The 26,113-nt window shown below is 41.9% G+C and overlaps 3 protein-coding genes and 1 non-coding gene across 11 annotated transcripts; 1 reads left to right on the forward strand and 3 right to left on the reverse strand.

Moving 5' to 3' along the window:
* Positions 1-1,609: 1,609 nt before the first annotated feature.
* LOC102705438 lies at positions 1,610-16,289 on the reverse strand. Of its 7 annotated transcripts, XM_040524897.1 has the most exons (8): positions 16,138-16,289; positions 13,828-13,925; positions 13,638-13,684; positions 13,467-13,550; positions 13,341-13,370; positions 12,943-13,104; positions 5,141-7,369; positions 1,610-3,273 (listed from the first exon to the last, which is right to left on the reverse strand). In XM_040524897.1, the coding sequence occupies exons 7-8, from the start codon at positions 5,593-5,595 to the stop codon at positions 1,974-1,976; spliced, it is 1,755 nt and encodes a 584-aa protein (XP_040380831.1). In that variant the 5' UTR covers positions 5,596-7,369; positions 12,943-13,104; positions 13,341-13,370; positions 13,467-13,550; positions 13,638-13,684; positions 13,828-13,925; positions 16,138-16,289; the 3' UTR covers positions 1,610-1,973. The 7 variants fall into 7 exon arrangements, with proteins under 7 accessions (XP_040380831.1, XP_015694071.2, XP_015694070.2 ...); XM_015838585.2 differs by lacking the exon at positions 13,341-13,370; XM_015838584.2 differs by lacking the exon at positions 13,341-13,370 and having other exon boundaries at positions 12,943-13,115.
* A 468-nt stretch (positions 16,290-16,757) lies between these two features.
* Positions 16,758-22,611, reverse strand: LOC102705634 (ruBisCO large subunit-binding protein subunit beta, chloroplastic). The gene is made up of 15 exons (XM_040524843.1): positions 22,543-22,611; positions 21,389-21,613; positions 21,171-21,296; positions 20,612-20,749; positions 20,412-20,507; positions 19,887-20,129; positions 19,559-19,793; positions 19,261-19,430; positions 18,936-19,013; positions 18,741-18,812; positions 18,493-18,597; positions 18,221-18,313; positions 18,045-18,137; positions 17,101-17,224; positions 16,758-17,005 (listed from the first exon to the last, which is right to left on the reverse strand). The coding sequence occupies exons 2-15, from the start codon at positions 21,605-21,607 to the stop codon at positions 16,992-16,994; spliced, it is 1,806 nt and encodes a 601-aa protein (XP_040380777.1). The 5' UTR covers positions 21,608-21,613; positions 22,543-22,611; the 3' UTR covers positions 16,758-16,991.
* Positions 22,612-24,007: 1,396 nt separating this feature from the next.
* On the reverse strand, positions 24,008-24,079 carry TRNAD-GUC. The gene has a single exon. It is a non-coding gene; the product is annotated as a tRNA-Asp (tRNA).
* Positions 24,080-24,378: 299 nt separating this feature from the next.
* On the forward strand, positions 24,379-25,945 carry LOC102705918 (ADP-ribosylation factor-like). 2 transcript variants are annotated; one of them, XM_015838406.2, is made up of 5 exons: positions 24,379-24,625; positions 24,715-24,805; positions 24,880-24,995; positions 25,128-25,227; positions 25,508-25,945. In XM_015838406.2, exons 1-5 carry the CDS (start codon positions 24,572-24,574, stop codon positions 25,783-25,785), a joined length of 639 nt encoding a protein of 212 aa, XP_015693892.1. In that variant the 5' UTR covers positions 24,379-24,571; the 3' UTR covers positions 25,786-25,945. The 2 variants fall into 2 exon arrangements, with proteins under 2 accessions (XP_015693892.1, XP_006655716.1); XM_006655653.3 differs by having other exon boundaries at positions 24,396-24,625; positions 25,102-25,227; positions 25,508-25,769.
* The last annotated feature ends 168 nt before the right edge of the window (positions 25,946-26,113 follow it).

The raw sequence follows: 26,113 nt of genomic DNA on the forward strand, positions 1-26,113 counted from the left end.
AATACAAATATAAAATGCATGGATGATTTCATGGCCACTCAAGCCTCTAGAGGCTTGCACATTAGTCCACTTATTATTGATGGGTTGCACATTAGTCAAACAGGGTATTTTTCATAAGCAACTTTTGGACTGCATATGAACCCCCATAAATCATAGTTGCACTTCTTTTCAAAATTCTCCTAATGATATGTCCAAACAGTAATTAATTAATCGAGCTGACCATCACACCCTTCATGCACAATGAGAATAATGAAGTGATTAGTAGCAGTACTAGTAGTATATATTACTTAGTGACTCGATGTGTACGTCGAGGCAGCTTTGATATGGACGGCTCCGTAGACCTCCTTGTACGTATGCTTCTTGACCTAATCACACATAAATTTAAAAAAAATCCTTATTTTTTTCGTTGTTAATTCTGCCGTAGATGGACTGCAACTTGAACTAATTTGCAGTCATTATTTGGTATAGTAGTTGATTGGGATAAGTCGACTCCTGATTTGTGATGTGCTTGCTGTTGATGTCTTGATGATGTGAGAGATTCTTTGAGCAGGTGCATTTTCTTTGCAAGAGGGTAGAAGAACACAACACAAAAACAAACTCTTTATTTTGTGTGTGTGTTTTAAACAAAAAATGAACCTGACTCTTTAATGCAGAAAGGTGAGCTCATCCCAACAAACCCTGAAAGAGCAACTAAGGTTTGATTTTTGTCATGATGCTGTTTTCTTAACCCTTATGGTTTGTCATGCAAAGGGAGCAACATGTATGTGTCAGGTGATCATCAGGCATAATGCACATACAAAAAATTATCCAGAGGTTTTAAGTAAGAACTAGCTGCTGGTGTTCAGCTATTTGTGCTGATGTTTACACTAAACAAATGGTTGAAAGTACAATGTTTTGTGCAATGATCAGCTTATAAAGTAAGGAGGATTACATCACATTCTATCGAAATAAAGCCCAGATGCATGGTTGGTTGGACAAAGGTGAGGAGGGTATCCTTAAGGGCTGCTGCGAAATGGCATAAAAGTCAATAGGATGGCATCACATTTGAAAAATAATTGCCAAAATCCATGTGTATCTCATGGTTGACCATATATACTTCCATGCGAACTTATTTGATAAAAAAGAGAACTATTTGTCACTCTTAAGATTAAGTGATAAACATATCATCTCTAGCTATGACATGTCACTCTTAAGATTAGATGATAATATATCGTCTCTGGCTATAACATGTGGATGATAATAGATCGTCAAAGTCTATGACATGTGGATGTCTATGACGTATGGTCTAATGATAAATCTGTTATTAGTGGCAAAAGGTTAATTATTCCGATAAAAAAGTTGGTACTAAAAAACACCGAGGAACGGTGATAACGTAGAGTTGTGGGCGCAATACTTAACCAGTTCATTCAATAGGTTTTTTCTTAGTGTCACCCATAATTCTAACAGGGATAGCGGGGGCCACCCCATAGCGGATCCCATAAACTGCCTGAAAAACATATGAATTTGATCCGGAATTACAATGGTGGCCGGCCAGTGACAAGAAATCATGACAAGGTTATTATATTTTGCACATATATATAGCCATACAGTAGAGATTGTGCATGCTGGTTGCGCAATGCACTAAGAAAGACTATATAGAAGGGTTTTATTTCACTTTCACAACCACATTTTTTCCAACAGAAACCAACCACGAAGCATGACTGCCAGAGATTTTCGGTGGCGATGAACAAAGAACCATATTTCATCAGTTACAATTGTCTTCCAAGCAAAGAATAACACATTAACAACTAGCACACTTCCTCTACCACTATGTCATCATCATCATGCATCCAAGGGGGGGCAAAGCACCGAATTAACAGTGTCACTGAAACATGAACAAGAAAGAAACAAGAAAGAAGAACAAATCCCTCTCACAAACACAACCTCCACAGCAATTTCCAATCTTTCCATCCCACAGCCCCGTTTAATCATCATCATACCCTCCCCCTTCCCTCGCCAGAATCGGCGACCGCACTCATGCCTTCCCCTTTCTCCATGCCCAGCCTCTTCTCATCTTCCATTCCCTTGAGATGACCTGCAGCCTTCAGCGCCCCGATGTTGCTCACATTCCCAAAGATCAGAACAATGATGCCGAGGAAGCTGCCCAGGAACGCGGCAGCAAACGATCCTCCAGCACGCCCAGGGCCAGCTGATGCAGCAGCGAAGCCAATCATCGCACCGACGCAGCGTACAAATGCATACCACACCGCGAAAGCACCCTCCTTCCCAGGCGGTGAGGCATCGAGCAACAGAATGCGACCAAACGAGTACAGCACACCGTTGGCTGTGCTCTGGACGAGAGCGATCACAATGATGTGAGCAGCTCTCCACCTGTGGCTCTTGAAGTAGAATCCAGCACCGGACACAAATAGGCAGATGATGAACCCAAGCAGCTGCATGCGAACAGCATCAGCACGGATGATGATCTGGATTGGGTGCAGCAATGGGAGTGAGATCAATGGGAACAGGAAGTAGAGTATCCACAACACGAGCACAAGGACTGGCTTGATGCAAACACCACCGATAGCATACAATGTGCCACTAGTGAAGATGCACATTGTGGCGAAAGATGAAAGGAACACTGCAACCAAGCTTCCAATGGCCTGTGGGTAACGCACAAGGGTCATGCTGTAGCTGAGCTTGGTGAAGAAGTTGGGCTCAAATGCCGTGGTGGGTGATGAGCTGCTGGGCCGGTTTGTGAAGAGACCATGACAGATGCCAATGAACCAGATAAGGCCACTGAAGATGGAAACGACCCAAAGGCCTGTGAGCTGGTCAGTGCGCCGAAGCATGTGGTACATGAAGGCAGCCATGAGTGCTGCCCCAATGCCACCAATGGCAGTGCAATACAGGGTGAGCTGGCTGGCAGCAGCACGACGGCGAAGGACAAGGTGCTTGCCAGAGTCATGTGCAGCAAGACCACGGATCATGAGTCCAAGATTACGTGTATGCACAGCCTCAGCAACAATGATGGATGAACCAATGAACAGAATGTAGAAGAGGAACACCCAGACTGTCTTGAAGAAGCCAGTGAGGAGGCAGAAGAATGAGCCAAAGGAAGTCGCAGCAATGAGGATGAGCGACTGATACTGGCCACGATCAAGGTGGTGTGCAGCCTGGGTGAGGATTGGAGCTGCAATGAGGATTCCGATTGCCCATGACAGGCCACTCCAGCCCAACGGGGACAACCGAGATCCATCAATGGCAATCGAATGCTTGGTCAGCCTCTGGTACCTGCCAAAATTTCACAAACTTGGTGTGAGGATGATGGTTTGGCATGTACAAGTAAAGATTGCATGTTATTAGCTCTAAGTATAAACTTCCAAGTGATACAGAAAATGTGTGAACATAAACTGCAGATGCACACGCATTGCCTACCGAAAATCACCGTGCTAGAATTCCCCAGATTAACCCGGCAGGAGTTTAAGTTTTGTGAGTTGAGGTGTCAACGTTGACACATTTAAGTAGCATCAACAATCTCCCATGCAATCAAGGGCAGTTAGTTGGCCTGATGCAATTTAAGCATGCCATACTATGGTGCACCTACCAGTTGGCTGGGCATGCAGTTAGCCCTCAACAGCATTTGGGGTTAAAAGCAAAATTGCAACGGTTAGAGGCCTCTTTTCCTGTTCAAAAGAGAATTAAAAAAAGAAAGAAAGAAAGAGGTGGGCAGGCCAAAGAGAACAGGCAAAAGCATGGCCCTGCTTTTGCGCACTCTTTTTCTCGGTTCTATCAAAAGCGAGAGACGAAAACAATGTAACCCCTAAACACAAACTAGATCTATCAGCCTGAGCTCCCCATATGGCTGCATCTTCCAGGGACAAGTCACTGCATGGATTACAGAAGAAATTTTGCAGTACTTGTAGTTGAAATGAAATGGTATGGCTGCTTCTGAACAATGGAAACAATTTTCAGAGGCCATATTAAATGAGACACACAGGCCTCGGCTTTGGGTCTCCTCATAAATTTCACACTTATGGCTTCCACTGTCTATTCAGTACTACCATTTTCGATCTCACCACCAAATGTTCTCAACGTTCGGAAAAAAATTTAAATTAATTTACAGAGTCACCCATAGGAATTTCTTGTTTGACCTTATCCTCCTCCCAAGAAATCTTGTCTCACAACAGCAGAGCTACTACTAACAAGTGACAAAAAATGCAGCTCATTACGTGTGTAGCGAGCGAAAATCTAAGAAAAAGAAAAATCTTCAATAAAAGAGAAATATAGTATATAGGAAATAGCCTCACTGGACTGTATCTAGGACCAAACAGTAGCATCTTTTGGATGCTTTGTACAAGAATCTCTTATCTGCTAATAATGGAGCGCAAGGAAACATGGAATCTCAGGAATCACGGGCTATTTCTTTTTAGGATTTGCATATACGCCACATATAAAGTGCAGGTAGGAAAAATCCAATCTTTGTAGTACACTATACAGCAGTTTATTTTTCACATTTGAAGTACCTTGAAGATGGGTGAGTAAAAGAGGTAAAAATAGAGTAGTAGAGAAGTACAAGTACAGATCACAAGATGAAGCGCAAGGAAAAGCTAAAACAAACTCAAGACTTGAAGCCAAGAAGAAGAGCAAGGGAGACTGGCGAGAGAAAAATCCCAAGTTTTTTTTTTCCTGAGTGCACTATACTTGCTCGGTTGCTGTACAAACCAAGAACATTTTTTTAGGAAGACATCAGGTGGAAGCCTCAAAAGTTCACATAGGTTATAGAGCTCTTAAACAAGAGGGGATATGGGGAAAGTGGAAACACTAGGAAGAAGATAAAAGTCACTACAAGAACCTCTAGTCAAGAAGCTCAAATTTTAAAAGAGAAGAAAGAGGGAAAATGGGAGGTTGGTAAATCTAGCTTAGCTCGACAGATTTATGTATTTCTCAGCTCCTTCTAAAAAAACAAGAGCAGGAGAAGAATACACCCAGAAAAAAACAAATCAAATCAGCAAGGAAACAAACTGAACACCCCTCAAAACTCAGACCAAAAAACCCCACCAAACCCCCCAAAAAACAAAAAGAAAGCAGCCAAGAAGTGAAAAGATTTGAACACACAGTAGAGGGAAGAGGATGGAGAATGGAGATGTGCCTCTCTTACATGGACATCTCGTGGATGGAGCAAGTGGCGCCCTTGACGATGTACTTGGCGTCCGGGGTGAAGTCGGAGGCGGGGAAGGCGACCTGGGTGATGATGGCCGGGAACAGCACCGGGAGCAGCAGGTGGGTGATGAAGTAGGAGCAGAAGCCGTAGAGGTACCACCCGACGAGCTCCACCATGGCCGGCGGCTCCTCCGGCATGACGTAGGCCGGCGCCGCCGGCTCCCTCCGGTAGGCCTCCCTCACCACCTGAATCTCCCTGGTGGTCTCCTCCCCGGGCTGGGCACCGGCTCCCCCGTTGCCCCCGCCGTTACCCCCGCCGTTCTTGCCGCCGCCGCCGTTCTTGGGGACAGCCGCCTTCTCCTTCTCCTTGGCCGCCGCCGCCTTCTCCTTGTCCTCCTTCTCCAGCGCCTCCCGCATGCTGCTCCGAGGCTGCGGCAATGGCTGCTCCGACATTGCGCCTCCCCACTTCTCCTCTCCTCCTTTAAGCACCAGCTACCAAAGCAGCAAGAGGAGAAGCAAGAGAGAGAGAAGAGCAAGCTCAAGAAGCTCTATATGAGGTGAGTGGTTCTTTTGAGGAAGCAGTTCTTGGGTTTTGTTTTTGATTTCTTGGGCAAGGCAAAGCAAAGCTACAAACAATGGAGGGTAGAGTTGTGTTTGTGTGTATGTACTAGCACTACACACCACCGCTGCTGCTGCTGCTGCAATGTGTGTGTGCTCAAAAGGTGGTGATGGCGGATTTGAAAGGGTGGAATGAAATGGGGTTTTGGGGGAGCTGGAGGAGTTTGCAAATGCCAATGGCAGCCAACCAATGGAGAGGCAGTTTTATGGGGGTGGGATCTGCTATGGGGACCAAAGAGGGGTGGACACTGTTTGGTGTTGATGAGTTGGCCTAAGCCTTCCTTGGTTTGGCCTGGGGGTTGTGACTTCCCCTGTGATTTGGTGGTGTTGTTTTTATTCATAGAAATAGAGATAGTTGCAGCTATATTACGCTGTTCTTTTGTGCTTTTGTGATATGGTCTTTTATCATGTGCAGCGAGTAAAATACGGGGAAATTGGTGTATTGTGAAAAATATACTCGGTATCTAACATGTAGCTCGTATATTGCAGCATATGAGACGAGATAGGTCACAAGGTTGGTATCTTCTAGAATAGTGACCACATCATATGCTTGGGATTTTATGGGGCATATGCATAAGTTCAAAAATAGAGTTGGTCAATTTTGTAGTTATCAAATGAAATGGGTTTGAATGGTTGGCAAAAGGGACAGCTGCTCTGTCTTCTCGTGTTGATGATAGAAGATAACAAAACTAGCCATTTTAACCTAGTTATCTTCATTTTTCTTTCTACGTTACTAAGACCGCGTTTGGCCATGACCATAAGTTAACTAAGGCCCCCTCATTTTCTAGGAAACTTGTTTTAAAAAATCATATTAATCTATTTTATTTTTTTAATAGTTAATTAATCATGCACTGATCTATTATTATTTTCCGTCCTAGGCATAAGTTGACTTATACCCCATGCCGAACGAGGCCTAAATAAGTGCTAATTGCATTAAAGGTATCATTAAGATTATAAAAAATTATAATCATAATCATATTCAAATTATATATTACTTATTAACCATGTCTGGCTAGCTAATTTTATCGTTCTGCGCTGCAAATTGATGTAACTATAGTGGTTGGTGTTGCTGAAAGGAGAGCTGCGATTATTTTAGGGGGCATGGATGGGGGGTTTATAGCATTTCCTGGTAAATAGAGAGACATGGGCCTTTGGATACTTGGCCTTATTTCCCTTGCCCTATCCCCTAGGAGACCTGCCCTCAGGAGGGGTCACGGCTTAGAGAATGGCAAGTTTTTAGCCGTTTTACAAAGAAAACAGCCTTGTTCCTTGCACTTGCACAACTCCTCTTGACCTGTGTCCATCACTCCATGCCCCCCCTTGGCAAGTAGGCATGGGAGGATAGGGTTTTTACAACCATCACCAGACTTCTGTTTATTTTCCTACCCATTTTCTTCATCAGAATCCACTTTCTGAGATCAGGTTTTGTTTGCAACAGGCATCTCTCTCTCACACACACAGTGACACAAAAGCTAGATAGGATTTTGATGGATGCTTACCAGCAGTTACCATGCTTGTTGGGTTTTGTCCTGGCCTCATGGCCTGCCAAGCGAACGAGCGAACACGCACGGCCCTCATCACGTCCATGACGGCGACCTCCCTCTCTTCCCTGTCATGACATTAACCAAGCAATTATATCAAACATCGTTTGCCTAACATCACACAAGCCATTACTGCTACATTACAAGCAAATAAAAAATGTTTTCCAGTTCGCATCGAACGAACGTATTGCTGATGGAGAAGACAGTGATACGTCGCGACGCGATCATCAGCATGTCACCAGCAAAGGCCATTTTCGTGACCAACATGGATGTGTATATAGTATACACTAATAGGAGTACAATCATATCATATAAAGAGGATCAGGTTAAGATTTCGGCGGACAATGACATTCACACACATATTAGAGATGTTGCAAGCAATGTACAGGAGTAAGTGCCTTTTAGGATCAATGTACTTTGGATTTTTCATGCGAAACATCTCCAATAGAACTGGAAAAATTGAAAGTGAATTTGAGCCTGGTTTTTCACCTTACCCCCACTCACTCCGATCGGGTAAGGACCTACCATGTGTGTATACATGCCGTGTGGCCAGCAGCAGCAGCAGCCTGGTCACATGTTTGCTCAAGCTAAAATCTGTCCTCCAGTTCATTGCCCTGATTGAAGCAAGAAGCTACTACCATTGCACAGCAGAGATCCTATAGAAAAAAATTGTACAGCAGAGACAAGGACCACCCAGGGCCAAAATGGCGCCCATCCAGCTTGTGTCCTCGCTACTACGATAAATCCCGGGTCATTTTCACATAATAGTAGGAGTAAGTAAAACATGAGAATTATCTGAGCTGGTAAAAACATGTCCTAACTTATACTACCAGTGTTAAGTGCTACTACTGTTTTACTTGACAACTTTCCAGTGAGACATGAATTGATAATCCTGATTCTTGGAGACCAGCTCACCCAACAAGCAAACAATCCAGAGCCTAATTAAACAAGATTCCAATAATCCTCATTGAAATAAAGCAAGCCAGCACTTTGTTGCCGCTCAATGAAGATATCAAGCCACAGTATATCCAGGGAGAAAGTAAACAAAACTCAGGAAAGACCACCATTAGGAGAATTAGGAGGGATAATTGATCCCTGTATCTGATATAACTAACAATAACTAACAACTATCTGCAGTTGCTAGTTTTTGTTGAGGGTCCAAGAGCTTTGCTTTACAGAGGAGCAGTCTCGGATGCCAACAGAGCAGAAAAGAGAGAAGGTTGGGCAATGATGCGGGCATGCTGGGGCAGCCCAGCCAGCAAGCCCCTAGCTTAGCTTTGAGCTTTCTTCCCGGGCGGCCCTTTTGACTTGGAAGCTGGATTGGAAAACCCTCTCCCCTCACCTTTTGCTCCCCAAAACTTATCATTATTTTCACAAAAGGCCCCTCTTGCACTCTCTCTCACTCACTGGCTTTTGCCCTACTAATCATATGCAAGCCCAGACAGCTGTTCTTGCTGTTCCCCAGGACCCAAAGTACTCTATTTGCTTAAAGAAAAATCTAAAGATAAAAACAATGCATCCTCCTCCATTGCAACAATCGTTGCTGTAGCTCAGTAGCTGTCCACTGCATGAGCATGAGTACAGAAGATTGCTAGCAGCAACATTGGAGTTTTTTTTTTCCCTCTCTTATAGTTAATTGATCAAGACAGGCTACACACTATCTGTATTCCGGCCACTAGCGAGCAGGTAATGTTGTTACATGTGGGAGTTTTCTCCTCCCTGTGCTTGGGTTTGCTCGTTGGAGAATATTGCAGAACTTTCGCTGCAAGATTGTTTTTCTTTTTGTGCAGGTCAGGGTCACCTCCCAGCTCGACAATTTCAGTTGGAGAAGCATTACAATTACATGTTGGCTGCAATCATGACTGATAGCTCATGCGGGATGTATTAACATCCCGCTGGAACCAACTGAATCAATAATAGGTGTAGTAGTATTGTAGTAAGACACAAGAAAACACATCAATAGTGTGAAATATCCTTTTGAAGATCCTAGAAATGAATGAATTCTACATGAATGAGCTGAGAACTTTGTGAAATTTACCATGTGCCTAAGGGGCCCGAGTTGCATGGGCTACATGATTTGCTTGCAAAGTTAGCAAAACCTCATATACTAGTATTATACTAGGCTACTAGTAGATGGAGTACTTTTGGGGCCACCCAATTCTATGTATATGTGGCTGTACTCCTGTGTACAATTCCGTATGGATCGCATTTGACCATACTACACTGTGAGAAGATATTGCAGAAGGGATATGAATACTCCTGTATTGTTTGTCCCTTACCAATGGCCAAAACTGACACAAGCCGTTCATTCCAGCCCAAAGTACGAAGTGTACAATATCCAGGTGGCACCAAAGATGGCCGAGAGAGATTTTCGCTGCATTAAGAATATACTAAGAATTGACCAGCTGGAGTTTTCTGGTTGATTTTCTGTTCAGTTGTTGAGATTACAGAATAAATAGGCAAGCCACTTTGTACTGGTGTATAGCAATGATATGTCAGTTGTACAGCTGTGTGATAGCAGTACACTGTTAAATTAGTTATGTGGCTAAATTAGAAGGCACCCATGCTTTGGGTTAGTTAATATTTTAAATTTCCACCACCAGTTTCACAGGTGTCACATATTGCCATTTGCTTTTTGAGGCCGCAATTGTTGTCAACAAGGAAATGACAGAATCATTGCACACCCACATTTGTTGGGGGTAATCTACAGCTACATACATTTGTCGAGGGAAGAGCCTGGCAGGATATGACTAATGCACTACTAGTCCATAGTCATTTAGTCTTATATTTTTGTTTCTGAGTTAAAATTTAAATTTTTAATATTAACTTTACGTAAAATTTAGGGTTTTTTCATTGATGTTTATTTTTTAGTCTTATTTTTTATATCGGTAAAAACATGTATATAAAAATTTTATTTATAAATTATTTTTATTTATAAATATACCGTTTGCTTGAAAAACCAAACAAGCACCCCCATTGCTGGTAGAGTCTATCTTTGGGGGTAACTGAAATTTCTATTCAACTCTCTGAATAAACACAATCGACGTTCTACTATAGACTTGAATAGATGCATTTCCAAAATGGTTGGATGTAAAGGCCAGGTGTTAATCCATTTCTGAAAAGGTAGGGAAATCCTCCTGAAAACATTATAAAGTTGCAAGGATTGGAAGGGCAAAGGAAAGGAGAAAAATATCAAGAAACCAATTCTCCTGCCCATTGTTTGGTTTGTTTTTTCGCAAGTAGAGGCCCTATGAGTAGTACAATGTACAGCGAGGCACCAAATAGGCAAAGTACTGTTATTTTGGAGGAAGGGCTGTTTAGGCCTTGTTTAGTTTCCAAAATTTTTTTCTAAAAATATCCCATCAGATTTTTAGACACCTAAATAAAACATTAAATATAGATGAACCAAAAAACTAATTGCGATGTTATGGAAGAAATCTTGAGACGAATCTTTTAAGCCTAATTAGTTTATGATTAGCCATAAGTGCTACAGTAACCAACCTATGCTAATGACGGATTAATTAGGCTCAAAAGATTCGTCTCGCGGTTTTCGGGCTAACCGTGAAATTTGTTTTTTCATTCGTGTCCGAAAACCCCTTCCGACATCCGATCAAACATTTGACATAACACTTCTTCCAAAAATTTTCTCAGTCTAAACACCCCCTTATTCCAAAAATTTTCACAGAAAAACATCACATTAAATCTTTGGACACCTAAATAAAATATTAAACATAGATAAAACGAAAAGCTAATTGTACAGATACGTGAGAAATCGTGAGACGAATATTTTGAGCCTAATTAGGACGTGATTAACCATAAGTGCTACAGTAACCCACATGCGCTAATGACGGATTAATTAGGCTAAAAGATTCGTCTCGCAGTTTACAGGTCAGCTGTGAAATTCGTTTTTTCATTCGTGTCAAAAACTCTTTCTGATATCCGATCAAACGTCTGATGTAACATGCAAAAATTTTCATTTAAAGGACTAAACACGCCCGAAGTATAGAGCTTTGGAAACACAAGACCGGCCATCCATGCAAGCCAGATCACACGAGGCAGGCACACACACAACACAGGCAGCGTGCAACGGCGCTAGGCTACACGGGTGTGTGTGTGTGCCGGTGCCAGTGAGGCAGAGAGAGAAGAGAAGAAAGAGAAGGCGTAGGCTAGTACACAACTTTTCATGCAGGCATCGAAGAGGGAATATTAATGGCCGCCCGTTGGCCTCTCAACCTCTCCTCTGGATAAGAAAGAAGAGGATGATGAAGATGAAGATGAAGATTGCACGGAGCGTGGACGGCCACCTTCCACTCCTAGGCCGGCCGACCCGGATCTGTGTGTGTGTGTTTTTCTTGTATTCTCTCCAGTATTCTTGTATTTCTAGTACTAGGCTTTGCCTATACATTAGTATGGTATTCCACTTATAAATGCTAACGTTATACTTCAACGACTAGTACTACTCATCTACTACAGCTAATGCACATGTCTAATAAGTAGAGTCGCAGGGAGTAGTTACCCAACCCACAAAGGCACAAAACAACGGTCACAATACGCATATGTGTGTATGTATGTGTGTGTATCTGTAGTATGGGTGTTTGGGCAGTAAAAGTACCAAGGGTTTTGGACTTGGAGCAAACGGTATTTTCCTTTTGTCGAAGCACGAAAGAGCTCAAGGGTTTTGGAATTTCCTCCCAAGCTCCAGGTAAAAAAGGTCAAGGAGAAGAGAAGGGGGAGAGAGGGCCCCCACTGAATTTGCCTTGCTACTGCTACTGCTACTACTACCTCCCAACTGCTGGCACTGGTGAAATTTGCAGCTGTGCAGGCACAAGCAGAAACAAGCGGACACGAAGCCGAGCAGCGGCATGGGCATCCTATGTGACAAGCAAAATGCGCACGCACCTGTTTAAAATTCCGGGCCTTACATAATCACAGGCTTTCACTTGAGTATCCAATGAAACCTCACCCCTATTTCACTTTCATTCCTATGCTAGTTTGGTTATAGGTCAGAAAACTAGTACTCCCTCCTTGTTAACAAGTATTTTTTACTATCCAAGAGAAAAAAAGAAATTGTTATGCGTACGACCAAGTTGTATGACTTACGTACGACTAAATTGATCAACGGCTGCAGTGCCACTCCTTTTATTAATCTATGGTTACATATTTTTAGTCACACGCAAGTCGTACAACTTGGTCACATGGATAACAACACTGAAAAAAGAATTGACTACCTTTTGTATCAAAGAAAACTCTAATGGTGGCATCCATTCATCGAAACACTTGACTTGCTACTATAAGAGTGAGTAGAGTAGTGTCACATAGTATCTGCCATATCTAAGAAAGAGTACAATAGCATGATGTGATTATAGAAATTGATACGCTGGATTTGTATTTCGGTAGAGAAGAGGAAAGAGGAAAAACGGGATTTATAGACAGCTGTGCCACTCTTAAGTAAATGAGTCAAATATTAAGGCATGCCAGATATTGTATAGGTGTCCATTTTTATAGATATTTTTAGCAATACTATTGACCTTGTTCTAAGCAAATATTTGTCTCAGTTTAAAACAAAGTTGAAGTGATTTTGTTCAATCAGAATCCATATAGCACAGTCAAAGGCATGTATGGGATCAGGTGCAGAGATTACCCAGAGCTAGCCATTGGTTTGCAGGTGGCACTGTGGCAGATATAAGGACACCAGGTGTACGTTCACGCTCTATGGCGTCGACAACCACGTCTCAACACTCAAGCCAGGAATGTCTTTGCCACCAATGCAGAATGCTCCAAGAAACGCCTCACCAGTTACCACCTATTTTGTTTCTTTTGCAAAAGTAACTCTCTTAGAGCAAACAATAAGTAAAAACTTTTGAGGGTATCAATATGTAACTACAAAGTTAATGCTTCATATCAAACACTTAATTGACCAAGAAAACAAAAATAGGGAGCTAATGAGTAATGACCTTATCAGAATGAAAGGTAAAATGACTAGAAAAATGAGAAGAATTAACAAATGTTACTGTGGGTAAAATTTCAGGATGGCTCAACCTTTTTAGATAATGGACTAAAATCCAGCCTCTACATCCAAACATGGCCAATGAGCATGACTCAATTGAATTGATAAGATCTTCATGCAGCTACCAGGAACCAGAATTCCATCATATAATGGCATACCTTATTAGTGGGGTCAATAGTCCCAGCAGCCATTTAAGTCCTCGTACTTGCCAGTAACAACATTAAGTTGCCATTAGCAAGAACCTGATTGTAGAGATCTATCTTAATGCGGGCTAACCGCTTGTATTGAATCATGCATTAATGCTTGGAGTAGCTAAATGGTGCGCTAACCTTTCAGGGATTACACCGAAGGCCTTCCTTGCAATTTCAACCTCAAACTACAGTAAGAGCAATGTGAGCTGTTAATTGACCAAACAAGTTTTACAATATGCCCCCATGAAAATAATTTCCACCAAAAAAAGATGAACCCCATAAATAATCACTTTTATGAGCTGCATAAATGATAACTCTATTCACCCACCTTCTGCTCATCATTCTTTAGATTCGATGATGAAGTCAACTTGAGATGCCAGCCTAAAAAAAGAGTACAGACACCAGCAACAGCAATAGCTTCCTCCACTGCAGCCAAGAAAGCAAGCAACTAATTGTATTAGTGCCGGATTACAAAATAAAGTAGTGCAACTAAGACAATAATGCAGTTCATAAAAGTGCCAGAAGTTTATGAACTGCCAGTACTGAATGCTGACAAAGGAAATTTGATGGCTGATGAGCAATACATGTACCAAGACTGATGGACTAAAGATCTTGGAAGAACATGATTTTTTTTTATTTTTTAAACCATTTTAATAAATAATTTTATTATTAAACCTCGAAGGAAAATATTTTCACCGTATGAACCTTTTAACCAAACCACCAATACGTGTGGCAGTTCCTTTTGCCATGTCAGGAGGGGTGGGGTGGCCAAAAAGATTCAGATGGTGAAAATGTTCACCTTGTATTGTAGGGGTAACGACCATAAGACCATTGCATTCAAATCATCTTCAATTCTAAATATCTTCTCCTTTGAGCTCAGTTTTAGCCTGTGCAGCAAGAAGAACAAAAAGGAACATCCTCCCCCCAGGAAAAAAAAGTTACATAGAAGTTAAAGCTCATATCATCTCCAGTCAGAAAAGCAATATTATCCATGTTTTTAACTCTTGAAAGCTCCAGAACAAGGAGCCTTTATAGCAGAATTCTCTGATACAGTTCTAACCCTTAACCACAAGGATTGCAACAGTGTCCTGATCAATATCCTCAGCAATTGACAGAACTGGATGCCCACGTTTTTACCATTCTCCAGAATACTGATATATGCAAGGAATGAGCATAATTAATATCGTACTTCCCATGCTCAATTGATTATTTTTTTCACTAACTGCTTACCATCACCAACAGAGGTTATATTATCAGCACATTACCTTGCTCATAGCCTCAGCGATCGTGTTACCAATCCCATATACAGAGTAACATCAACAAGCTAATTGTTTCAGACTGCCAGGCTGCAACACCACCAGATTCTGATAAACTACATACATTTTTTTTGTATCTAAAAAATAGATCCAGGTACTATAGCAAGTAATGACAACGTAGTTATTTGACACTGCAAAATCATTCATAAGTTCACAGGATAACAGAAGAGGCGTAGAGCCATCAGGAGCAGATTTAAATTAAGTGCTGATGCACCACTTAAAATTGTAGGCCTCATACAAGACTTAAAACCGGGCTGGCATCACGTATGCAGGAAACAGTCACATTTAGTGACTAGTGTTTCTGCAGTTTGTTGATATCACAGGTAGTCTGAATTAACTCCAGCAGAATCTGCCTACGGAAAATAAATTCCCATTTTTCTTTCATAAACAGAATAGCGTTTGATTAATGCTTTGTAGTACATCAACAGTTCCAACACCCTCAGCAATCATCTTTTAGGCAAGCACAGCTGAATCTCCTTGTTCAACATATTGTGTCTAACCAACTTGGCTCACAACACAAGTTAGTGGCAAAACAAAAATCGTTCCTATTTCATGCTGGGTCTTGAAGTTAGACCTTTTGCATTCGAAGACATTCCTTTAAGTCTCTAATTGGGATCACAACGTTAAACAATATTTATTATTGAAGTAAGATAAACAGACTATGAAAATACAGATTTACTGTTTTAACTATAGATTTAGTTAAACTATGCAGGAGATGCGGTAGACAATAGAACAGATAACGCAATGGAAGAAGAAACAAACAAAACCAACTAGCTAATACATTTTCTGTGTCAGAAAGTTCAGATGAGATGTACGAAAACCATGTGCAGTGTTCACATAGACACAAAACTAGAGAAGTCGCCACAGGTACCAAACAATCTACCGATGCATTTCAAAAAGCAAGAACAACCTACTAGTGACGTGTTAACCAGTAAACTAGTTCCAAGTCTTTCCTCGGAGAAGGCAGGCAGTGGCTAAACATATGAAACACGCACCCAAATGGTCCTTAACAGAAGAGGGCCCTAGTAGCAAGCATTCCATGATTTCAAGCAATTTTCTTTTTTTCTGCCACAGTTAACAACCCTAAAATTGCAACTTCTTGATACCTCCGACCGATCCATTTTGAAATGCTTAAGGATTTAACCCCATTACCCATATAAACTGTGTAACACATCGCGGAATCAACAAACTGACGTATATGCTAATGCTAAAATTCAAAAGAAGAAGAAGATAAGGATAATGCTACGATCCACCAAACTAAGTAACCAACCGATTCCATACAGACGGATTGAATGGAACTGGAAGAGGTCACCGGAACTGACCAATCGATCGGGTGGCCGGAATCGGACCGCAACTGCGCCAAAATCTGCCGCGATCGAGATCGTTCACACCGGCCGAGATGGAATCCATCCCTCCACAATCAGGAGAGATCGGTGGAGTGGCGGCGGAGGGAAAGCTAGGGCGGCGGGTGGAAAGCAGCGGGAGAGGCGTGATGGGGATGGGGTTTAAGGGGGAGGGGATGAATCATGGCGGCCGCTGGATGGACGGAGACGGGGAGGGAGACGCGGGGAGAGCGAGAGATTTCTGTTTCGCGGGGAAACGACGAGCGTCTTCCTCCTCGTTCCACTGACATGTGGGCCCCATACTCAGTGGCTTCTAAATTCTAACCCCTGTGAGTTCTTGCAGGAATTGGAGCGCAGAACATCTCTCTCTACTCTTCACAATTAGAAAAGTGTGATACTAGTACTGTATAAAATTAAATTTGCTTGCAAAATTCATCATCTTAAACATAATTAAAGTGTCATTTGTTCGTGTAATATAGTAGTAGTATTATACTCGCGTGTGCACCGTACAAAGGTAAAGATGTGCGAGCCCAATACTGATTGCATTGACAATCTGCCACGAAAACGCAGTAGGAAATTACGCCAGAAATGGATGGAAATAAACACAGCGTAACTGCCTGAAAATTTTCAAATATCTTCCTTCGTAATATGATAGCCGTTCCAGTTACACCACAAATTTTACTATAGTGTCCCTGCTTATTTCGCTTCCAGGTGAAAACAAATCAAATTGTCTCGAAACTACTCAAATCTCACCAAAATTAAGATTCAAGCCTACTAAGCAAAAATTGACGGCCGGTGACCTTCCCGCATAACAAGGGACTGTGACTTAGTCATCAGTACCCGTAGCCTGGATAGACAAAGCAGAATTTGGTTAGCGACAGAATTGTGTCGGTTTTAATCGCATGAAATTTAAGTACAGTGATTCTTGGCAAAATCATTTACCGGAGTTGTCCATCGGGTTGGTGACGGGCGCAGGCTCAGGCTCCTTGATCTCGACGACGACGACATCCGATGTGAGGAATGTCTTGGCCACCGACGCAGCATGCTCAAGACAACATCTCACCACCTGTATTCATTCCATCAAAGCATACTCTTTAGTTCGTCACAGTTCGGTATCAGGAAGCACGGTTGGGAAAAGCGGATAGACAATCATAGTGCGTCAACCATGTGCAGGGCTACAGACCTACAGTCTGATGCTACGTTCTTTTATTGTGGTGATGCTTTTCCTTTAGCGTCTCCCGAAGTTACTTTTACTTTCTCTTTCGGTAACTAAATCGAACCTAGCAAATTGGGATGCCGTATCCAATTCAATCTTTCTAGTACTATTACAACCCTAAGCCTTATCTAGAACCTTCATTCGAAACTATTAACATCTACACAGAAAAAACGGATGTAGATATAAGAACTAAGGCCTTGTTTAGTTCCCAAAATTTTTTTCCAAAAACATCAGATCAAATTTTTGGACACCTAAATAAAGCATTAAACATAGATGAACCAAAAAACTAATTGCACAGTTATGAAAGAAATTTTGAGACGAATCTTTTGAGCCTAATCAGCCCATGATTAGCCATAAGTGCTACAGTAACCAACATGTGCTAATGATGAATTAATTAGGCTCAAAAAATTCGTCTCGCGGTTTCTAGGGTAGCCGTGAAATTCGTTTTTTCATTCGTGTCCGAAAACCCCTTCCGACATCCGGTCAAACATTTGACGTGACACTTCTCCCAAAAAAATTCTCAATCTAAACACCACCTAAAGCATAACAAAAAATTTCTGCACAGTCCACACTTTTATAATTGTTTCAGCTAAAATATATCGAAGTCATCAATCTATACCATTACCAATCTAAATATCTAAGCAAAAACATAGGAAATCGGGCAACATACCTTAGTGGGGTCAATGATACCAGCAGCCATCAAATCCTCGTACTGTCCAGTTGCAGCATTGTAACCATACTTGAAGTTATCGTTAGAAAGAACCTGGCAAAACAGCATTTTGTATGTTATTCAGATGTGCAATGTGAAATAAAAATATTGGTATGTTTTAGTGAGCAAGCTCTAACCTTCTCAGTAACAACACTACCATTAACACCAGCATTCTTGGCAATCAATTTAAGCGGGTAGCTCAGCGCCCTCCTTACAATTTCAGCTCCAACCTAAAAAATTCAGCATTACACATAGCAAGTCAATTGGAAAGGACAAGAAATTCAACATGGTCATATCTGATCCATAAACAGTACATTGCAGCAGGCACAAAACAGAACTTATTTTCTGAGGTGTGATTTATAAAACATTCAAACAAAAAATAATTAATAAAGTAGATCATGGTTGTGACCTTCTGCTCATCATTCTCTAGGGTGTCCTTAATAGCATCAACTCTAGCTGCCAGTCTCAGAAGGGTGCACCCTCCACCAACAACAATACCTTCCTCAACAGCAGCCTGCGTAAAGAGAAGTGGTTTAAAGATCCCGAGCCAGAAGAACGTTGAGATCAACTCAGCAAGCAACCAATACCTTAACTTTTCTTCCTTAAGAAGCAAACATGAATCTATTGACTCAAAGCAAGTTATATCAACAGACTCACCTTGGTAGCATTTAGGGCATCCTCAACTCTCAACTTCTTCTCTTTTAGTTCAGTCTCTGTTTGTGCTCCCACCTATCAAAAGTAACAAAAATTGGATTACAACCCACAAAACCACAACATATATCTTTCCAAACATAAAATCAAGGAAAAGAACAAATACAGATAACATGGCATTTTGTCCATTTGTTATTATACCTGAATGACTGCAACACCACCAGCAAGCTTTGCTATCCTCTCATTGAGTTTCTCCTTCTCGTATTCCTGTTCAGCAGCCTGCAAATAGATCAATAAAAATGCAATCAGGGGCAGGATTGATGCTTTCTTTTCTCCTATAAACAAGGCAATTCCACTATATAGCACTCATAATAGAGAATCTTTCAAGTTGAAACCAGATGAAGTATGTAACCAATCGAGCTACATTTCCAGAGCAGTACAGCCTATAAACTAGATTGAAGAAATGGTGGAATCCAGAACCACACTATTGCGCCAAATCCGCCATGGTAAACAAGAAATATCATACCTCGATGAGATTTTTAATTTGTGCAACCCTCTTAGTTACTTCTTCTTGTGTGCTGCCATCACCGACGATTGTGGTTGCCTCTTTTGTAAGGACAACCTTTGCGGCTGTTCCTAAAACTGATTTGTCTGCCTTGTCAAGTGACAACCCAACTTCATCCCTGATCACAGTTGCTGCATAAAAGAATCGTTATAAATAAGCCACATTGATTGTCATCCAGCCAGATTGCTCCAGAATCATCATAAATAAGCAGCATTAATGATCATCCAGCCAAATACTCCAGGTCGTAAGTCCACCTCACCTCCAGTTAGAATGGCAATATCATCCAAGTACTGGGTCTTGCGTTCACCAAAACCAGGGGCTTTGATAGCAGCAATCTTCAATGACCCTCTAAGCTTGTTGACAACAAGAGTAGCAAGAGCCTCCTGCTCAATGTCCTCAGCAATTATCAGAATTGGGTATGCACCTCTTATGGCCTCCTCCAAAACATTGATAAGATCCCTTGCGTTGGTGATTTTTTTGTCCACCAAAAGAAGCTGAAATACAGTAGCACGATAAGAAACTGAAACAGATTAAAGGAGCCTACAGCAGGAAAAAAAAAAGGCATTTGTGCTCAGGTCTGAAATTACTTTGCAGTTCTCATATTCTGCAGACATTTTCTCGCTGTCAGTTACAAAATACGGGGAGATATAACCACGCTCAAACTGCATTCCCTCCACAACATAGAGATTATTTTCAGAACTTCTCCCTTCTTCAAGGGTAACCACACCCTTCCTGCCAACCTTGCTCATAGCCTCAGCTATCATGTTACCAATTTCATAATTGTTGCCAGCACTGACTGCAGCAACATCTGCAAGCTCACTGTCTTCAACCTATAGCAAGAAAACGTTTTTGTAAGTAGATCAAAAAAAACATATACTCCTCAGTTGCAAAATATAAGGATTTCTGCATGCTTTCCAAAATGCACCTAGACATCCCTATATCCAGATAAGCTTTGAAAAACGCACAAAAATCCTTATATTTTGGAATGGCGGTAGTACTACATACACAAATCATCTAATTTGAATCAGGTATTAGCTAAGCATTGTTGCACTAAACACCATGTTGCCACAACTAGCGCATTCTAAAAGATTAGAGCCTGAAGGTTATTTTACCTCCTTTGACAATTTCCTTAGTTCTTCAACTAGTGCTTTTGCAGTTTTCTCGATACCACGTGTAATTTGCACAGGATTAGCACCAGCTGCAACGACCTGAAATGAGCAAACGGATCATTTTTACTTAGTTCACAAAATAATGATTCTAACATCCTGACCATACAAGTGACAGAAGTCTCATGTCTTAACTAATGGCGTACCTTAACACCCTCGGCAATCAGCCCCTGAGCAAGCACAACAGAAGTAGTTGTGCCATCTCCAGCTAAATCATTGGTCTTTGCTGCCGCTTGCCTAACCAACTTAGCTCCAATATTTTCAACAGGATCCTCCAGCTCAACCTGCAGTAGAGCAATCGTTACTCAAAAATTTTGCTCAGATTCTGAAATTAGTTTACACAGATAGTCCAAAAACCTCCATTTGACTTGTTCAATAAGGAAATAAAAATGAAAAATCTTATATCATGACTAAAACAAATGGTGCAGAATCAACTGTAGTAAAGACAATGGCCAGTTAATTAAACTTTTGTTCATCTTGTCAGAGTATCATATATTAGAATGCAGAAAGGCAATTATGACAGAACATGGTATGCAAAAATTTAACCAGTAATAGTAAACAGAAATACGGGCATGAAGTTTGTGAGGAAATGTGCAGACTTTTTGCTTTTGAAAACAAAGATATTTTTTTTTGTGGAAGTAAAGTGTAACAAGCAAATTATAAGGAAATTCAATTCTATGTGACATGATAAACATTGCAACATACCTCTCTTGCAACTGTAACACCATCGTTAACAATCTTAGGGGAACCATACTTGCTCTCCAAAACAACATTCCTTCCCTTTGGTCCCAGCGTAACTCCAACAAGGTCAGCAAGCTTGTTTACTCCAGTCTAGCATGTGGAAATAACTAATGAGTTTCTGGACAAGACATGGAATCATAGTAACCGAAATTTAAAAAGATATGTTCAACTGTGAAGCTCGCCTGAAGCTTCTTGATAGCCGAGCCATCCTTGTTGAAGTACAGCTCCTTGGCTGCTTTTACTCTGAAGTTGCACTTCCTCTGAAAGCGTGCATTAAGTGGCCGGCTAGCAACAGAAACAGATGACACTGAAGATAGAGAAGATGGCTTCTTGTCTGATACAATCCCGGTTGGAGCAGCCATGAGGCCAACCGTAGAAGTGGCACTGAAGGTTGAAGCCATGACTTCCTGCCCAGTAATGACAATATTAACATGGAGCAATAATTATAAGCACGCACAAGCTTGTATTCAGGAAATGGAAGTGGGGATGGAAGCCCCGCATGGATGTCCATGTATTGCCAACCAAAGCTAAGAGCTTAAAATTGCTGTGCATTAGAAAAATGTGCAAATGGATTTTCCGAGCCTCATGTTTTTTGTTCTCTTTGCATATTACATACGCATGACATAGCTTAAAATAAATGAAAGAGACCACTAAAGTATCTCTGCTGACATGATTTCTTCTCCAGTATCATGTATGTCCAACCAGTATATTTTACCACTTCAAACTACAGCTTCAAATTTAGGTGCCATTGAACCACCGTAACAGTTGTGTCAGCTGCGAGTGGCTGGCCATCACCGGCATACATGAAAAACACTAACATTCCAAGCACCAAACTGAGTATCGCCCGTACGCTCTAGCCTGCTTATCTGAATAAGAACATCTGAACATCTCAAATGCCAAAACCACAACGAGCAGAGAGCTGGAGCCAGCAACATTCCGTAGCACCATGCATGCAGACTAACCAAACCCCCCAAATAAAACCCACTAATGTAACAGTTCTAGCACGAAATGGTCCAACGCAATCCCGAAGCCCAGCACCAGCAGCGCCAACCCTAAGTCCTTCGGGGGTAAAATTAGCCGCACGACTGCACGAGCAACCACAAGACGCCCCCACGCAACCAAGCGAGGGGGCCGACCTCGAGCTCTCCGCCCGAACCACACGGCGAATTACCCCCACCAAATCCCCTCCAACCGCGGCACCGGATGGCACGGGTCAACACGCACACACGCACAGACACCCTCATCTCACCAGCGGAAGACTGAGGGCGGCGGCGGAGGGCAGAACCCCGGAAGAGGAGGAGGAGGAGGAGGAGATAGGGGTGGGGGTTGAGCTCACCTGAGGGGGAGAGGATAAGGCTGCGACCTCGGGGGAGGGGAGGGCTGCCGCTGCGGGTGAGGGGTTTGGGGGAGGAGGGGTGGAAGGGATGAGGCCTTAAATACACGCAGGGTTTTTGGCAAAAGGATGCTGCTACTTTTAGCTTAACCCCCCTGAATAAACATGAATTTAGATAAAACATCATCAACCAATTTAGATAAAACTCATGCTCAATGTCTAACTCCACCCTTTTCGTATTTTAGGATGTTTTAGCTATATTTAGATTTATCTTATATTAATATATAGCGGCATTTGTAAATTTATCACTCGTTTTTTTTTAAATTGTATGGATGTCACTCGAATGATAGTTCTAGTGACATTTTTTATAATTTTCTAATGAAGGATTTACAATAATATTTTAAATCAGTGGCAAATTTGTAATTATCCCTAATATATATTATTATGAGCTGCCACATAATGAAACCACCCAGAATCGTGAATATATCCTTTTCCTCTAATCTAATATTAGAGAAAGAATATGTAAGAGGGACCTGTGGAGAATATGGTCATAAACCCATAATCAATATATATTGTTTATACATATACATTAATATTAATTAATATCCATACAAATCTAGCAAATACCAAAAGTATTGTATTATGTAATGCATGTAGTAGTTTATAAGGTACACTTGACGGTTGGATACACTTTTTAAAATGGTTGGTTTCAGTTTGATATGGTAGGAAATTATATATGTTCCATGATAAATTATGCAAGGCTATTAAGGTCATTTTCTATTCAAGGGATACGGGTGGATAGGATATGATAGTTGTGTTGTTTTGATGTGGTTAGTCCGTGGCAGAGGATGTATATAGCCACCCATTAGAGAATAGTCTATCCCTCCTGATATCTTGCATCATGCACTCGTGCTACCCCATATCCTCAATAGCCCTGGTACCTTTCCCTCTCCTACGTAGCTTTGGCGACACATGAGGACATCAAGCAGGGGCTATGACCACTAACTGTACGGTAAGTAGGAGGACGGCGATAAACCGAATAGACAGTTCACCACCAGAGACATCGACAGGTAGAAAAGGTATCAACCAGAAGAATAGCAAGGAGGAGGTGTGGCTTGCAGGTGTGAAAAAAGCGGGTGGACAACAAAAGCAAGCAGATGAAGTCCTATAAAAAGAAAAAGTCCTATATTTGTAACAGAAAGCAGCCAATTCAAAAAAGAAAAAGGAGAGAAGAAAAATCAAAAAAGCATATGGGCCTCCGGGGCACCAAAGTGAATAGGGCAGTTTTGCAGGGTGCAGAAGGAAAGCAAAGCGGAGGAGAGCAACCTCGACCGTTGTGGAACTGTCTAGAAGCAGAGCAAGCGACGAGCAAACGCTTTGTCGCGGGCTTTTCCCCTTTGGGCCGGGCCGAGGCCTTTTCGCTCAACCTAAGCAGCTAAATGGGCCGGCCCAAAAATAAAAAAAAATTCGCCGTTGCCGGGGATCGAACCCGGGTCACCCGCGTGACAGGCGGGAATACTCACCACTATACTACAACGACCCATTTGCTTATTGGATTAAGTGTTTGTATAATAATTATGTTATTAATCACACACGGTGCCATTTCGCAAACGAAATCTGCTTAAAAATCTACAGCTACAAAAATGCTTTTATCTTTTTCTACAACTGGTTACGTTGGAATTAATGTTGTATAGTCCAGCAATACATAAATTCAGTTCAACACTGTCCGTTGTGCCCGTCTGGTCATGATTCCATCGTCTCTCCAGATCGATCGACCAGCATCCCAGCAAACAATCACAAGTGTTATTCTGTTGGATCGGTGGTAGGTGCAAGTCAAACCTGCAACGCGAACGGCATGATGAGCACTACTCTCTCTTCTCAGGCGATAAATAAAAAAGGCAGCCTGAATCAGAACAGCAAGAAGAAACAGATCGAGATTCAAGATTCAAGACCAGAAAAAATAAGACATTAATTAGCATTTAGCAAGAAGAACAGCAAGAGATCATACGAATAGATCATATATGCAGCAGGCATGGGGCAGTCTCTGAGGAAGCTGTTCGACAGCTTCTGCACAAAGGAGATGAAGGTATGTATGCGCTTGCTGAATCTCGAGCTGCATCTGCAACCATTCATCCTTTCCAATTTCCATCTCTAATGGCGGCATAATTGAATCAGGTTCTGATGCTTGGGCTGGACGCTGCTGGGAAGACGACGATACTGTACAGGCTGCACATCGGCGAAGTTCTCTCGTCCATACCCACAATCGGTAGCTCTAAATACATCATGTTCATAGCCATTTCTTGGCCATGACCCATTGCTGAATTGTTCATCGATGAACAGGGTTCAATGTGGAGAAGGTGGAGTACAAGAACGTGGCGTTCACGGTGTGGGACGTGGGAGGGCAGGACAAGCTGCGCCATCTATGGAGGCAATACTTCAGCAACGCCGACGCCCTGGTAATAACTACTGAATGGTTTCTCGTTCGTTGCTGCTTTATCTGAAAATCTGAACTGAATGTTGGGTACAAAGCTGAACTGAACCTGCGTGCATGACTGCCGTCAGATCTACGTGGTTGATTCGATGGACAGGGAAAGGATGGGAGTAGCCAAGGAGGAGTTCCAGGGCATCATCAGCGACCCTCTCATGCTCAACAGCGTCATCCTCGTCCTCGCCAACAAGCAGGACCTGGTAATCTAAAGGAGTCATCTTTTAGGTTTCTAAATGAAAAAGTTAAAATGTAAATGAAAAATAATTTGTAAATAAGACATTTTATACATGTTTATAGCAATCTAAAAAATCAAGACCGTAAAATAAACTTCAGCGAAAATAATCCTAAATCAACTCTAAGTTTAAAGTTGAAAATTCAAATTTTAGCTTATAAACATAAGCAAAAGTCAAAAGATGGGATCAAACCAAACAATTAACTTGATGTATGACGATTACTTGACGATGTGCATCCATGGTGCAGAAAGGGGCGATGAGTTCGTCGGAGGTGTGCCAGCGGCTGGGGCTGTACGAGCTCAAGAACCGGAGGTGGCACGCGCAGGGAGCCTGCGCGCTCACCGGCGACGGCCTCCACGGCGGCCTCGACTGGCTGGCGTCCACGCTCCGGGACGCCCACACGTGGGGCGCCTCCGTCCGCTTCTAGCAACTCCACACCTACTCCATCGGCGTCGCCGGTGGCCTCCTCAAATTCTTCGTGTTGAGATTTCGGAAGCTCGATTGATCATCGCTGTATTGTTCTGAATTTTGAAGAAGAAAAGGCAAACACAGACAGAAGAGTTCAGAGATTATCCTCGTATTCAATGTATAAGCCATTCTTGAATTAGGAATGATACAGACCTTTTGGAATAATTGTGTTTTTGACCCTGTTTTGAAGTCTAAATACTAATTTGATCTCGTTTCGTCAACTTTGCTCATTTGCCGATGCTATTCAAAGAAAAAGTTATCGCTAGACCATATTTCGTGAAGTCAACTTAAAAGTGTTAAACTTAAGGCCAAAATTCTAGTTATACCCTTACTTATTTGACCATATCTTTTCAAAGTTTTTTTTTCGCCAAGATTTATACTAAAT

Source organism: Oryza brachyantha, chromosome 6 (assembly GCF_000231095.2).
Source record: "Oryza brachyantha chromosome 6, ObraRS2, whole genome shotgun sequence".
Taxonomy (NCBI): domain Eukaryota; kingdom Viridiplantae; phylum Streptophyta; class Magnoliopsida; order Poales; family Poaceae; genus Oryza; species Oryza brachyantha.

What these genes read in the sequence shown, in the direction of transcription:
- LOC102705438 (XM_015838587.2), bottom strand. Translation starts at nt 5,595, where the DNA reads ATGTCGGAGCAGCCATTGCCGCAGCCTCGGAGCAGCATGCGGGAGGCG. An exon ending in TCCATCCACGAGATGTCCAT is followed by an intron (nt 3,274 to 5,140) that starts GTAAGAGAGGCA and finishes AAATTTTGGCAG; the next exon opens with GTACCAGAGGCTGACCAAGC.
- LOC102705918 (XM_015838406.2), top strand. Translation starts at nt 24,572, where the DNA reads ATGGGGCAGTCTCTGAGGAAGCTGTTCGACAGCTTCTGCACAAAGGAG. An exon ending in TCTGCACAAAGGAGATGAAG is followed by an intron (nt 24,626 to 24,714) that starts GTATGTATGCGC and finishes TAATTGAATCAG; the next exon opens with GTTCTGATGCTTGGGCTGGA. An exon ending in TCGCCAACAAGCAGGACCTG is followed by an intron (nt 25,228 to 25,507) that starts GTAATCTAAAGG and finishes TCCATGGTGCAG; the next exon opens with AAAGGGGCGATGAGTTCGTC.
- LOC102705634 (XM_040524843.1), bottom strand. Translation starts at nt 21,607, where the DNA reads ATGGCTTCAACCTTCAGTGCCACTTCTACGGTTGGCCTCATGGCTGCT. An exon ending in TATTGCCATTCTAACTGGAG is followed by an intron (nt 19,431 to 19,558) that starts GTGAGGTGGACT and finishes TCTTTTATGCAG; the next exon opens with CAACTGTGATCAGGGATGAA. An exon ending in GTATCATTGACCCCACTAAG is followed by an intron (nt 17,225 to 18,044) that starts GTATGTTGCCCG and finishes GAATGAATACAG; the next exon opens with GTGGTGAGATGTTGTCTTGA.